The sequence below is a fragment of the Pholcus phalangioides genome, unplaced genomic scaffold, assembly GCF_987345545.1.
Source record: "Pholcus phalangioides strain wild (caught in Gottingen) unplaced genomic scaffold, Ppha-v1.0 ptg000024l_1, whole genome shotgun sequence".
Lineage (NCBI taxonomy): Eukaryota > Metazoa > Arthropoda > Arachnida > Araneae > Pholcidae > Pholcus > Pholcus phalangioides.
Window position 1 is genome coordinate 7,577,118 of NW_028301616.1, and position 14,124 is coordinate 7,591,241.

The following is a 14,124-nucleotide window of genomic DNA, read 5'->3' on the forward strand; positions in this document are numbered from 1 at the left end:
CCCCACTATTATAATCATATTCCAATCGACTAATTTCGCATGAATTCCCGAAATTTCTCATCGACTTTTAATATAGACGATGCATACGATGTACAAAAGTCTTCATTTTGTCACGTAATATTCAGATCGAACACATTAATTTTAAGATGTTATTAGTAAGCACAAAAGGGAGTATTAACGTAATATGCCGACTACCATTTTCAACGTCACCAAATGGCGAGATTTAGCGTCAATAATGGAATGTTGATGCAATTTCTCTTGTCAAGATTCTTACGCGCCGATTGGCCACTCCATTCAGTTAGCAGATCATAAACCCTTACCCTTCGGGGACGTCAGGCAGCAGGAGGTGCTGCGTGACACACCATCAAGTGTGTCACATATTTTAAACTGCATTTCCGCAAGTTTGGCGAAATTTGCGCCAGCTCGAAAAGGGTCGGCCGCATAACACGCAAGTACCAAAAATTATTAGATATCTATTTAATTACATTCAGATTTATCAATTAACATCCAGTAAATCACACTAAAAAAAACACAAAAATTTAACATTCATATTCTACTTTAATAAATAATATTGATCAAAACAAGTTCATACACATGGATATACAAGTATTGTTTCACCATTAGGTTAACGTTTCAAAAAAAGTGTGTTAATTATCTTCCAACCAAATTGCTAAAAAATCCGGATATTTTGTTCGCGAAATTCGACCACACCCCGTCACCAGAGTCTGAAAAATAACAAAATAAATTCAACACAAGAAAATTTCAAACACATCAGCATCTTGTTTACTTTGTTTTTGAATGCGCCAAATCATGTTGAACATCGGCCAATTTATTTTTTTCCTCCATTCCTTAACCCATCATCCACTGATGACAATGTGCGTGATAGCCTGCTGTCATCGACCTGTGATGTTTTTTTTGAAGCGAAACTCCTTTATCGAGGAGAGTGAATTCATTACACAAAAAGTGCGAAAATGCTTTCCTCAAAACTCGTTCCGTTAAATAACTGATTGAGTGATGAAATTCCGAGAAGCAGATGGGTTGTGGTGGGATTGTTAATAGATATTCGGCCTCGTAAGAAAAAGTTGGGGGGGGGGGTTGTGTCAGTCAAAGACAGTTTTTTACCCTTCCCTACCCCCGTGACCCTTTAGTCACACGAGAGTATACTGCGAAAGCGAACGCAAGTTTTGTGGCGTCACAGTGCCAGCTCCTAACTGGCTGCCATAATGCAGAATACATTCAGAGCGCTTCACTGTTTTCTTACTCTTCACTCCTGTGCCCCGCCCCCTTCTGACTTGGAGGCAACCCAAGATTATCGCCAGAAATTTTTAGTGAACAAATCTGCCACACGTGGGATTTGCAGCGGATTCAATTGCGATTCCATGCGACGCCAAATTCTTAAGAATTCTACGAGGCGTATAGTGCTTGGGGTATAATAGAGGGGGCAGGTTTATAAGAAAGATAAGGGATCAACAACATCAATCTTATTAAGGATTAAATTTGATTGAGGTGAATCTATATATGTAGGATTTTTAGTTATAGTTTTCTTTGTTATCGGTAGATGGCGCTGCGGCACACAGGGTAATCAATATTATTGTAAAGATTAGTTTTGGCAACAGTGAGTTTGCCGGGAAAAGTCGGCGGGAAAGGCCCTCTATCTTTCACACAAAAGACAACTGAAAAAAAAAGTGAATTATTTTTACACTGCCGCGCAGTGAGAAGCATTTCTTTGACTACTTCCCGCAGCCCAAGTATTTAACCAGGGGTTCTCAACTTATTCACTCGATACCCAAAACCAACGAGATCACCTTCGCTACCCATGGGGCTTTTTCGAAATTAGTGAAACCAGTGATGCAATAACTGCATTTATAAACAGGACAGTAAGTGGATTCGTACTATTAATCTACGAGGCTCGTCGTGACGCATAACTCAAGAATGCCTAGCTGTAAGTGAATTTCATGACCCATCTACAAACTTATGCCACTCAAGCTTTAGGTCAAGAATCTCTAGCTATACGTGGACTTGTATAACCATCTCGGAACACTTTGTGACTCAACTTTTGCTCATAGATTAACACTTGCCTTAATTGCGCCCTTTACAGTCACGGACAAAATATTACGTCCAAACGGCAATGGACTAAATTCAATCCAGTTCTATTTCTTCCTCAATTTCGTGAAGCAACCCTTTTTTTGTAATCTTATAAATCAAAAAGTCTTCCCCCCCCCCGTTTTTTCTATAATCCTGTTAGTGATTTCTCCCCTCTCCCCCACATATCTTCTTACTATATACATGTAATAGCGAAAAAGAACGATGAGGAGGAAAAGACAATCTGCTACGTATTCTTATTTTTTCTCCCTCTTCTGTTTTCTTTCTCCTTACTTTTTCTAACGTGTAGTTAGGCAGGACAATTTTACCAGATTTAACACCGATTCATCAAATATGGATTATCCAAATTTGTTGCCAAAACTCTTTACGAGAAGGGGATTGAACGTTTCACTTCATTGCAAGATTAATTAGTGTGAGCACAAATATTTCATTTCATCTAATGACTATGGGTTATAGCTTTAGGTAGAAAAAAACTCTGAACATGCCTATTTAATGCTTACCCCCCTTTATTTCATATTCATCCTGTATATTTTCGACTTACTTTTCGTGGGTGCATTTCTCGTGAACTGCATTCCTCTGAACCCAGCTCGATCAGGCCTATCCTCGCATCTTGAAGATCCCTGAAGTCGCAGGCTCGAAGTCTGTAAGATCGTTGCTTTACCTCCAGTAGCACATCGGTGAAGTTGGCCTGGAATTAAATTCATTTTTTTTAAACGAAAAATTAGAAAATGTTTTCTCCGTGTATCATGGAATTGTAAGGCAATGATATTGCGTACTCTCAAAGCAAATTTTTTTTCCCCTGTGAAAAAGCCTGTGGTTATCAACCACAGTGGGAGCATGAAAAAAATATACCAGCAAATTCAGAAAAATCGATTAGAGGAATGGAAAAGTTCCGAATTATTGTTTCGTAAATAATAATTCGGAACTTTTCATTCCTCTAACCGATTTTCTTCCTTTGCCGATATATTTTTCCACGCTCCCACTATGTTCAAAATACATATATATATATATATATACAGGGTGATTCGATAATTCCCCTTGCCCCATTTTACTGATGAACCGTTGATTCTAGAGGCATACTTCTAGTTACAAAAAGTATTGTCCAAATATCATGTAGGACCCAAATACGTCATTCATGTTGCAAGAGAACGTATAGTTATTAAAATATATTAACTTTTTAACTTTTCATAGGGACACCCTGTCGTCAAAATCCCAATGAGAAAGTTTTTGTCCTGATTTTCCTGCTGCCGACAAAAAAAATGTCCATGTTTCTAAGTGATATGGGGTTTCAATATACGCAGTGATATTTGTGTGTGTAATCTACGTAAATCAAGAGATATATATATTCAAAAACAGGAGGAAAGTTGGGAAAGTACAGCGTGCAAGAGGGAAAGAAGCGTTGTCCGTTTATGTTTTACTCCCAACTTTTCTCATAGACATCAGACATCTATATTCTGTCATGGATATTTTTCCCTCACCTTGTTGGGCATTTTGTGTGTTGTGGCCTTTGTATTTGTATTATTAAGGAGGGGCGAACTCAACAATTGATGAGGAGGCGGCTGGTAAAATAGTCCAGGTTTTTAATATTATCTCGATAGGGCGTAGCAGCCGCTTGTAAATAATCGAAAGAGCAGGTATTGCCATAAGTTCAAGAATCAGTTAAAGACTTGAATCGATATATTACATTGGATAGAAAAATCCTCAAAAAAATGTACTTACCAACCCAAACATCAACAACATTTCTTTCATCTCGTACAGCACTCATAGCGAACACTCCGTCAGCATTATTTTCATTTACATTACCGGAGACTTCAATCTCCTTAAAAGTGGCAGCCTTCTTGAGTGTACCTGAAAAAATTCACGCGGATGTAAAATCAACATTTTTCGGTCCTTTGTCGAGGTGGAATCGACATCAGGAAAAAACCGGTAGCTTCGTCATCTTCGCAACAACCTTTACAATCACAGGAAGACCCCTGTGAATTTGGCTCCCCAGCAGAACCCATAAGCTATACAAAAAGTTCAATAGCTAGCATTCAGGGGTCTTCCTAATTGCTGGGGAAGGCCAGTACAGTTCGTAATTTACCAATGAAGTACAGAAAACTCTGGACCGCGAAGGATTAAGCTCACGATTCACGGAAAACTAACCGCCATGCAATTTAATTCCTTCGCGTACAAGCTGCTGGTGATAAATTTGATTGATGTGTATTAGACGTATCTTATATATAAATGTGAAAGTGTGTATGAGAAGGCCTATGTTTGTTCTTTATACAAATCTACAATTTTAGACCGATCGTCGCTAAATTTTGCACATTTACCAAACAGGGCCGGGATTGAACCGTAGGCTACTTTAAAAGTTTGTCAGAGCTGGGCAAATGTCCGAAATTGGCAAAAAAACGTCGGGCAAACAATGGTTCCTGGGGCCCCAACAATCACTTCCGGAATGTTTACTTCGGTTAACGTGTTTCCCCTGACAATACGTTTCAGACATGCATATGCGTTTACAATGGTTTGTCACTTCTTTTATGCTGCCAGTATTCTAGTTCATTCCTTCATAATGGTTTGTCACTTTTTCAATCTTCCCAGTTATTGAAGAAAACCCGATAAGCACCGTGTATTTTTGCTAGCAGGCTGCAAAGTTGGCAGGCTTGTTCCACGTTAAAGAAGGGAAAGAAAGAAATAAGGGTGGAACAAGTACAGAAATAATTGTATAAGAATATTAGTACAGTGGATTGCTTTTTTGCCCTCGCCTACAAACTTGTTTTGTAGGGTTTTTATTACTTGTTCTCTTTCTCACTTCTATGTGCTTCTATAATAGAAGGATTGGATCTGAGAAAGATACATTATAGAAGCACTTCTATTATAGAAGCACATAGAAGTGAGAAAGAGAACAAGTAATAAAAACCCTACAAAACAAGTTTGTAGGCGAGGGCAAAAAAGCAATCCACTGTAATATATATATAAAATAAAAGGAGGGGGAAAAGTTGGGAAGAACCGCCAATCGTTATCTCAGTAGCTCGTTATCTCGTCGAGATATCACGATGGTAATAGGAGAAAAGAGAGGGGGAAAAACACACACAACTTTGTTTCACATGGTTACAATAAATCTTCGCCCATGAGGAAAAAAGAGGTTGAAGAAAGAGATGAATTTATTCCACTGGCGTTTGAACGCAATATTTCGTCCCTGATCGTAAAGGGGTTAACGATGGGGAAAATTCACCGCTAGAAAGATTCGTCGACGGAGAAATCACGTCTGCGAATATTCACCGACAACTTTTCGTAAGTGACCGAGTTGTTGAGAAAGTGAGTGAATATGTGAAGGAGTGTATGGCTGAATAAGTTGGTCAGTGAATGACCGTAAGAGTGAGCAAGCGATTAAATCGGTAGCCCGCCGAGTAAGTGATTCAATTGAGTGACCGACCATATGGATGAATGAAATTGTGAATGGGTGAGAGCGATTGAGCGAGGCAGTGAACATATTAGTGAGTAGGTGAATGATAATGAATGATCGACCAAATTCGATCACTAACATGCTCATTCACTCACTATTTCGATGAACTGTGTCGGCGAATTCTCTTCGTAGTGAATTGTCATATCCGTGAATATGACGTGTGTGACGGGGAATTTACCCACCGATGAATTTCCCATCTGGTGAACTGCATGGCGACGAATTTTCGTCTGTTAATTTCCAGTTACTGAATTGTTGGCGATGGATTTCCCGCACGCGTGAGCTCATACCTACACAAAGTATTGTAATAATCTGAAGTAATCATTGATAAAACAATATTTACCTTTTATTGTGCCGTTGGAAACTTCGGTAACTTCCAGCTGCATTCCATCGCTTGTGTACCATTTGCCTTTGAGCTCGTCATCTATTCTTTTATCGCCTTAATTTCAAAGAAAAACGTCCGAAAGTCATTTTTCATATCATTGAAATAAAGCCAAGTAATATTAAATCACAGTATGTTATGAATTAAGGGTGCTCAACCTTTATGGGAGTGCGGACAACTTCGTTGGTTTGAAACCGGTCGCGGAGCACTTAAGTGACCTGCGGCGCTATTCCAGATCACTTAAGTCAAGGACGCAAGCAGGATCGACCTTTGGAGAGTGGCATAAAATTTTTCTTCCCGAGAAATTTTCAGTTGCCACCCTCAAAAAAGCATTTAAATTAACAGAAATTGATTAAAATTGAATATTTAAAAAATTTATTTTCTTCTTGTTTTAATTTTTTTTTTAACTGAAATATTTTTTTCTAGCTTTTGATCGGCTTGGGGAATGGCAATGCCCCCCCCCTCTGCGTACGCCTCTGATTTCAGTGATGTCTGAATGTGCCGCGGGCAGCTTGGAGGATCTGTAACTGTGTCGCCGGTAACCTAGAGCATTTTTAAATGTACCGCGGGTCATTTAGATAATCTGTTTGTGTGCCGGTTAGTTCATTTTTTACAAAATTATTTTTTCAGGTCGCGGGCCACATCAGATGACTCGAGTGCCTCACTGGGCCCGTGGGTTGAGCAGATTTGTTATTAAATAATGCAAATTCCTTCTTACTTATTGGCTTTGTTTCTTCGGCATCCTAATTGAAATGAATACAAAAAATTACATTAGCTCTGGAAATAATTAATTACAGGGTTATTGTCTTGTGGTTAATATTATTGTGATCTGCTCGTTTACCTGAGGTGCGGGCGATGACCGTACAGGTGTGTCCTGACCCAGGACTTTCCTTGGTCCAGGGGTTGACGGATGCCTCCTGAATTGGTCTTCGTTTATCATCACGGCTTTCCACTGATCGGAGCATTTTTCCGATTGCCCACGGAGTATCCATGTCGTGTGAAGCACTTCTTCGTCTCCGCATTTTTGGCAATTACCTGTCATGGTACCAGAAAAATATTGCTGATAACAACTGAACAGCAAGGATTTTTTAAAATTCAAAGTGGTTAAAATGTAGACAGCGTTTTTGGCGCCATGAGCGGCTATTTTTCAATGTGTGGAGCACATGCTCGCCAATATATGTTTCCAAAAGTTTGTGTCCTTTTTGGAGCTTAGACACTTTCTCTGGAACTTCTAAAAAGATACTAGACGAATAGTTCTCAAATTTCGGTCATATATACCCAGTGCCGTAACTAGGCAAGTGCAATAGGTGCACCCGCACAGGGCCCATTCGGAGGGGGGAGACCCCAAGAATGGGCCAGAAGGATCTTAAATGCACATTCTTGCACAGGAATGACTAGTTACGGCACCGTATATACCATATATTAGTACTCACCATTTCCTGTGAAAATTTAGTCAAGAGCTTAAGGGACAGACAAAAAAACTAAAGAAGAAAAATGTTTTTGATCAATACTATATCAGAAAAATTTGCAGACGACTAGTAACTACAACAAAATATTGTATGTGTGCAGTACTTTGTACAATTTCGTGATAATAGCACGTATATTCACGAAAATATAAATGTTTTCTATAAACTACCAATTCTCAGCGCATGTGATTTTTGCTTATAAAATGACGATTTTTCAATAAATTTTTACGAAATTTACAGAAAACATGACGCTATATATCAGACATACTGTGTCTACATACATCTAAATAAATTATATATATTTACCTGCCCATGTTGTCGCGGAGGTCCCACCATTGAATATTGCGGAGAATCCCACGACATGATCGAATGGATCCTTTTTTGACACCCCTAAAGAACATAAAACGAAGTAATTGACTAAGATGTTTTTCCATATGTATATAATTAAATTTTCAATAATGTCAAGAGTTTATTTAGGGAGCTCCATAAATTCGGGAATATCTTAAAAATTTATAAAATTAAAGAAATTGGTACATGTGTTTAAATGCGGTTTGGGAAGAAGTTATTCTCACGAAGAGTAATTTTTTGGTGTAGGCAAATTTTTTTTTTGATAGAGAGCACTGCAATAAAGTAAACCACTGGAATATAAATCAGTCCTATAAATTGCAGGATGCACGCGATTAACAGCTCATTTTTGAATTTTTGTTACTCGCGCTCACAATATTTTCATTGTGATGTTGACACTTTTTTTACCTCAGCCATGAATCGCCGGCTGAACATTCTCGAACGTTCCGGACACAGAAGAGATAAATTCTATCCAAAAAAAAAAAAGTCCCCGTTGTAGGAATCTTTTCGCAAACTGCATTAAAATATACCAATTCCTTCAATTTTTTATGGATTTTTAAACGGTTCACGAATTTATGGGTCGCACTGTATATGGAAATGAATACGAGAATTACCTCTCACTACAGCATAAGATCGGCCTGCGGCCCCTTCGTGTTTCTCAACGGCAGTTCTGAACTCTCCGATAAGTTTGCCGGCGTCAGTTTTGGAGAGTATCAGTTCCGAACCAAGTTTGTTGTACCATGTCCCTGTTACGGATTCACATGGAGAACCTGAAAACGAACATTATGTATTATTTTCTAAAAGAATACTTCGCGCAGTATGATGTGAAATTAGACATCCATAGAAGAAAAAAAAAATAAGCAAATCGATTCGTTACGTCATCTCGTACGTTCCTGAGCCAGGCGCAGATCCATAGAGGGGCAATAGCTCCCCACTTCCCTGGATCCTCAGCCGCGAATGGAGCCGAGGCAGGTTCGTACTCAGGGCGATGTTTCAGAAAAGGCGACAATTGCGAAGGTTTCTTTGGATCGCCCCGTACTTTACGGGACGCAAATTTCCTCATATTATTCGGCTTTTGGGACGGGTGATGGACCCCCCTCGATCTGGATCCACACCTGTTCTCTGGGTGTTTTTCTTGTTAATTAGTGATTGAAGTAGTTCAAGAATCTGCATCTAAGACTGTTCTTTGTCCTACACGTTTTCAAAATCCCACCTAATATTCACAGAGGTATTTATTCTTTTGCCACCTGTGAGCTACAAGTGTTTTGCCGCCCTTCTCCCATGATGTCTAATTTTCACGACTAGAGCAGTATTGAACACCCGTAAAAATAATCACAATCCATAAACAGATTACGATTAAAATCCAGACTGGACATTTCGGTAGACTTTCAAGATCCCCGTGTCGTTGACCGTGGCGCGACAAAAATGACCAATGAAGGAAAAACTGAACCCTGAAACTGAAGACAAAAATTTCAAAACGTATGAGGACGCTTAGCTCGGCATCAAAAATGAGGACGTCCAGCAACCTGAGGACATCTGACACGATAGAAAAAGTATCAATTTTTTGTTTTTGGTGCCTTCATTTTCAACCCAACTCATTAATGGCAGTAAATTATAATATAGCGATAAGGCTGGGGTGAGTGTTTGGTAGAGTAGAAAAAGTATCAAAAAAGCCCTACCAAAAACACTCAGAACTTACGGAAAATGGTCAGTCTCGAAGTGCGATTATTAACATAAGAATAAATTACGCCATAATGGGGTGCAGGAAGATTTTGTGTAAATAAACTTTCCCACAAAACCCAACGCGAATAACTAATGAGTGAAAACCTCCATGGAGGTATCTAACTTTAGAAACCAAATTTCCGTCGCGATACACAAACACTGCACAGGAAACGATACACCAAAAAACAGGAAACTCCAGCCTATAAATTTCGTTTCTATTTTCAAAACCACCAAACAATAAATGTTAGCTCTAGACATTATATCAAATCCAAAAATCCCATCCACGAGATGGCAGCACGGTGTCCGATAACTTCACACCTCAAAAAAAAAAAAATCTTAAGCCGGGATTACACTATAAAAGGAGGAAAACAACTAATAATCGTATCAATTACATTCGCTCCAATGCGCTTAGTGGTGGCCTTTATCAAACTTTTATAGTGTAATCCCGGCCTTATTCATAGTGGAAATGGGAGCCGCCCTCAACAGATGCGAGGCCCGGTGTGGAAATAATTTCGGGGTTCCATAGCCCCGTTTTCATGTATTTCGCGAGGGAGGGGAATCGGCATCCATGGATTTATGTATTATTACATAATATTCAATACCGAAAAATGTCAATCGATGAAAATGCAGAAGTAAAGAAAATTTAGTTGTTGAAAGAAATTATTTCAAAGCTACTATATAATTATCCTTGCGATGCCCCCACAAGGGTGGAGCTGACAGGGTACTGAATGTCTGGTTGGGGGCATGAAAAATCCTAGTCAATGGAATGGCCCCACCTACAGAATGGGGGAGCGCATGAATCCTGGAGCTATAATTCCACTCCCTGCCCTAAGGCAACACCACCTATAGCTGAAAGCCTCCGAGCGAAGCTCGTGACGTCACTGAGATCTTTCCATTTCGCCTATAGTCATTGAAAATACTCCAAAAAAGGTAAAGATTTCGCATATGTTGGCTTGCTTTATCCAATGGCTACATGTGAAATGGACGATTTCAGTGACGTCAAAGCTTCGTTCGGAGGCTTTCTACTATAGAAGAACTTTTATAGTGCAATACCGGCTTGTGTGTGTGTGTGCCTAAAACTGATATTACACTATAAAAGTTTCAGAAAATTTCATTTATAAAACTTGAAAAATTCAACCAATAAGGCTATCGGTTGCATTTTATCGAATGCAACCGATAACCTAATAATAATTTAACCAATATTAAATTATTCAAGTTTTATAAATGAACTTTTATGAAACTTCAAAAATGTAACCAATGAGCGAATCAGTTATATTCGAGTGAATGCAACCAATAAACTTATTAGTTGCATTTTTCAAGTTTCATAAAATAACTTTTCTAAATCTTTTATAGTATAATTTACCGGCCTAACTCAAATCTTACAAGAGCTTCTCAAATACCCACCAAGTATATATTAAAGCTAAAAATTTATGGTGCATACAATAGGTGTTTTGTTTTGTTTTCCACTGTTGACCCAGAGTCAAACAGGGGAGACCACCTAATCATCAGTAGTTTCATCAATACGTATATACAGTGAATCCCGCTTATAACGTTTTCAGAAAAGCCCATCATAAAAAAACGTAAGTTGGAAAAGCTAAAACGCTTTAAACAGAAATATCGATGACACGATGTAAGAGTTTTAAGCGGGAAAACGTTATAAATGGGAACTTTATAAGCGGGATCCACTACCAGTGGTCAATAAACAGGGGATCCTTGGAGATGTTACGGGGGGGGGGGAGCTGTCCGTGAGTTTGAATGAGAGATCAATCAACTTGATTTTACATGGTTACAGGCTGACTATTATTATGTAAAGAAGTCTATGGTTATAGCAGTGCCATCTTAACGCACAGTCCGGGGGTTCGATGCTAAGAGGGCCTCATAAAAATGAGGTACGTTTAAAATTTTCAAGGAAAAGCGTATAAATTGGTAGGCAGGCAGGCATTCTTGGCCTGCAAAGTAAAAATCACTCTACCGGGAAGCCCACGATGCTCTAAAAGACGGCCCAGGCCGCTTTCATAAATCAAAGGGATTCCCTACCCTCATCTTTTTGTATTCCACACACCTTTTCCGCCAAATGTTAACCTCTAATGTATACAATTTGATATTTTCCCATCTAAAATTTAGCTTGGGGGGGGGGGCTAAAAATATCCGGGTTCTAGGATCTCGAACAAGTTAACACACTGTTATAATTGATCCTTTATAAAACCATCAAGATTCGGCAATTCATATCTATCGCTATAAAATTCCAGCGTTTAATTTCCAGTTTCCTGATCAGTTGTTTCGTGAATCCACGAAACATGTACATAAAATAATCACGGAATAATCATAATAGTCAAATAATGGGAACCATAAGACACAGCTCACCTGATGCACATGCGATGACCAACAGATTCAAACCGAGTAACAAGAGTCTGGACATTTTATATATAACGTCAGATTATTTTTCCTCAACTATATAGACTTTCTCCGACCCTTACTTCAACCGCATAAGGACCGAGAAATTGAGCATTCTTTTGAGAAACGCTGAAAAATCTGATACGACCACACACACGGGTCAGAGTTCAAATATATCTCACCAAACAAACGCTATCAGATTATTTATCATTATCAGAGCTTTTAGGTCATTTCCACTTACTGATCGGAGGGAAAATAATATTTATATTATATACAGCGTTATAACGCGGTATCATACAAGGGTGCTCAACTTTTAGGACAGTGCGAGCCACTTTATCGATTTGGAAATTTGTCGCGGCCCGCTTAAGTGATCTGGTAGTGCTTCGCGGGCAGCTGAAGTCACCTAAGAATTTGCCGCGGGTTAGTCAAATTATCTGGAAATGTGCCATGAGCCACATAAATAATCTGGAACTGTTCCGCGGGCATTTTGAGCGACGTGGAACCTTATCGCGGGGTATTTAAGTGCTCTGGATCTGTACCGCACGTCGCTCAAGTGATCTGTCAATGTGCCGCGGGTACTTGATTGATGTATAGCTGTCACACGGGTCACGTCAGTGATCGCTAAATGTCACGCGGGTCCCTTTAGTGTTGTAGAACTGCATGGAGAGAAGGTCACCTATCTGTAAATAAACCGCAGATCACTTGAGTGATCTGTAATGTGCCGCGGGTAAACTGGAAATCGATGTGGAACATTGCCGTGCCCCCCCCCCTCCTCCTCCTCCGAGTGCTCTGAAAGTGCGCAACCTCGCTCAACGATTTGTAAATATGCCGTGGGTCATTTAAGTGATGTAGAATTACACCACACAGGTCACCTAAGGGTGGTATTCACCGACATGGTTTAAACTATAGTCACAATTTTTTGATATGAGATCGACACGGATTGGTTAAATTCAGGTTTTGACCAATCTAGATAGATCTCTTATCCAAAAATTGTGACTACAGTTTAAACCATGTCGGTGAATACGGACCTTAGTGATCTGTGAATATACCACGGGTCACTTCGGTGATCTATAAATATGCCGATTAGTTCACTTTTACATAATTAAGTTTGAGATCGCGGGCCACATCAGAATATTCCGAGGACCGCATTTGCTCCGCCCACCCCCCCGAGCCGAGAATATATATAATACTTACATGAATATCGAGTTCTCTTCAAAGAATTTGTTTGTATGCACGTCTGCATTTTTTTTTTTTCAACAACTAACATGAACAAATTTAAATTTTTGAAAAAAGAATTGCAGGTCGACGTATTTCCAGGACATTAATTCGATCCATCGCACATTTTCGATCGGAGCTGAATTTCAGCTTGTGAAGTTTTTAATTACACCGTTCAAGTCCAAGAGTCCCCTGGCTGTTAGTTTCTCCCGACAGCGCAGTACATGAACGAGGTTGCTTTAAAATTGGCGCTCCGGTTTTTGGAACATTCTGTTTGAACTTAGGGGCCGTTCAAGTATTACGTCATCATCGATGGGGGTGGGGGGGTTCCGATTTGCTGACTTTTGATGACATAGGGGGAGGGAGGGGGTTTTGATTATGCTTACGTCATCAACCACCCTTTATGAAAATATGAGTTAAGATTCAGAGGGGCAGAGCTGATGACGAAATTTTGCTGACAAGGCAGGGAGGGGTCAATGTTTTGCTGACTTTTGCTGACAAGCGGAGGAGGATGTCAAAAATGGCTAAAAATTTGCTTACGTAATACTTGAACGGCCCCTTATCAGTTTTGCCATGTTTCTGGTAGCGGTGAAAACAGAGTTGATATTTTCAGTCGGGGGGGGGGGGGGGTATAGGGGGACCCCTTTAACGGCTGGAGGAGTGAAGCGACGAAGCAAAACGGGTGACGGAAACGCGTTTTGTTTTCGTTGGGGTATTATATATCATTATTATTATGATGATCATTATGTTATATTACTATTAAATTATATAAATGCATCATGGTAATATTGTCGCGACTCGCGAGCAGACTAAATAAAAGCGAAATCGTTAATTAGTCATATCATTTTACTAATCCAATTCTGTTTTAATGGATGGTAGCATAAGGCCATCTTGGCGACAAAACCTTTTTGCGATAAGCTGGTTTTTGAGGTAACCTTGGCTGACCATAAGACAAAGGATTCTGGGATTGTTTTTCATTGAGAACAATAAGCGTGTCGCTGTGCAGCCAATAGGAAAGAAAACGAGTGTTCACCTACAGAGCACAACACGTC

General features: G+C 39.5%; 1 protein-coding gene across 2 annotated transcripts; it reads right to left on the minus strand.

The window, feature by feature from the left end:
• Nucleotides 1-538: 538 nt before the first annotated feature.
• LOC149068655 (uncharacterized) lies at nucleotides 539-13,272 on the minus strand. Of its 2 annotated transcripts, none has more exons than XM_089250816.1 (9): nucleotides 13,052-13,272; nucleotides 8,356-8,511; nucleotides 7,703-7,786; nucleotides 6,772-6,965; nucleotides 6,649-6,673; nucleotides 5,892-5,987; nucleotides 3,823-3,951; nucleotides 2,645-2,791; nucleotides 539-725 (listed from the first exon to the last, which is right to left on the minus strand). In XM_089250816.1, exons 1-9 carry the CDS (start codon nucleotides 13,122-13,124, stop codon nucleotides 652-654), a joined length of 978 nt encoding a protein of 325 aa, XP_089106942.1. In that variant the 5' UTR covers nucleotides 13,125-13,272; the 3' UTR covers nucleotides 539-651. The 2 variants fall into 2 exon arrangements, with proteins under 2 accessions (XP_089106942.1, XP_089106941.1); XM_089250815.1 differs by lacking the exon at nucleotides 13,052-13,272 and adding an exon at nucleotides 11,828-12,591.
• Between the last annotated feature and the right edge of the window lie 852 nt (nucleotides 13,273-14,124).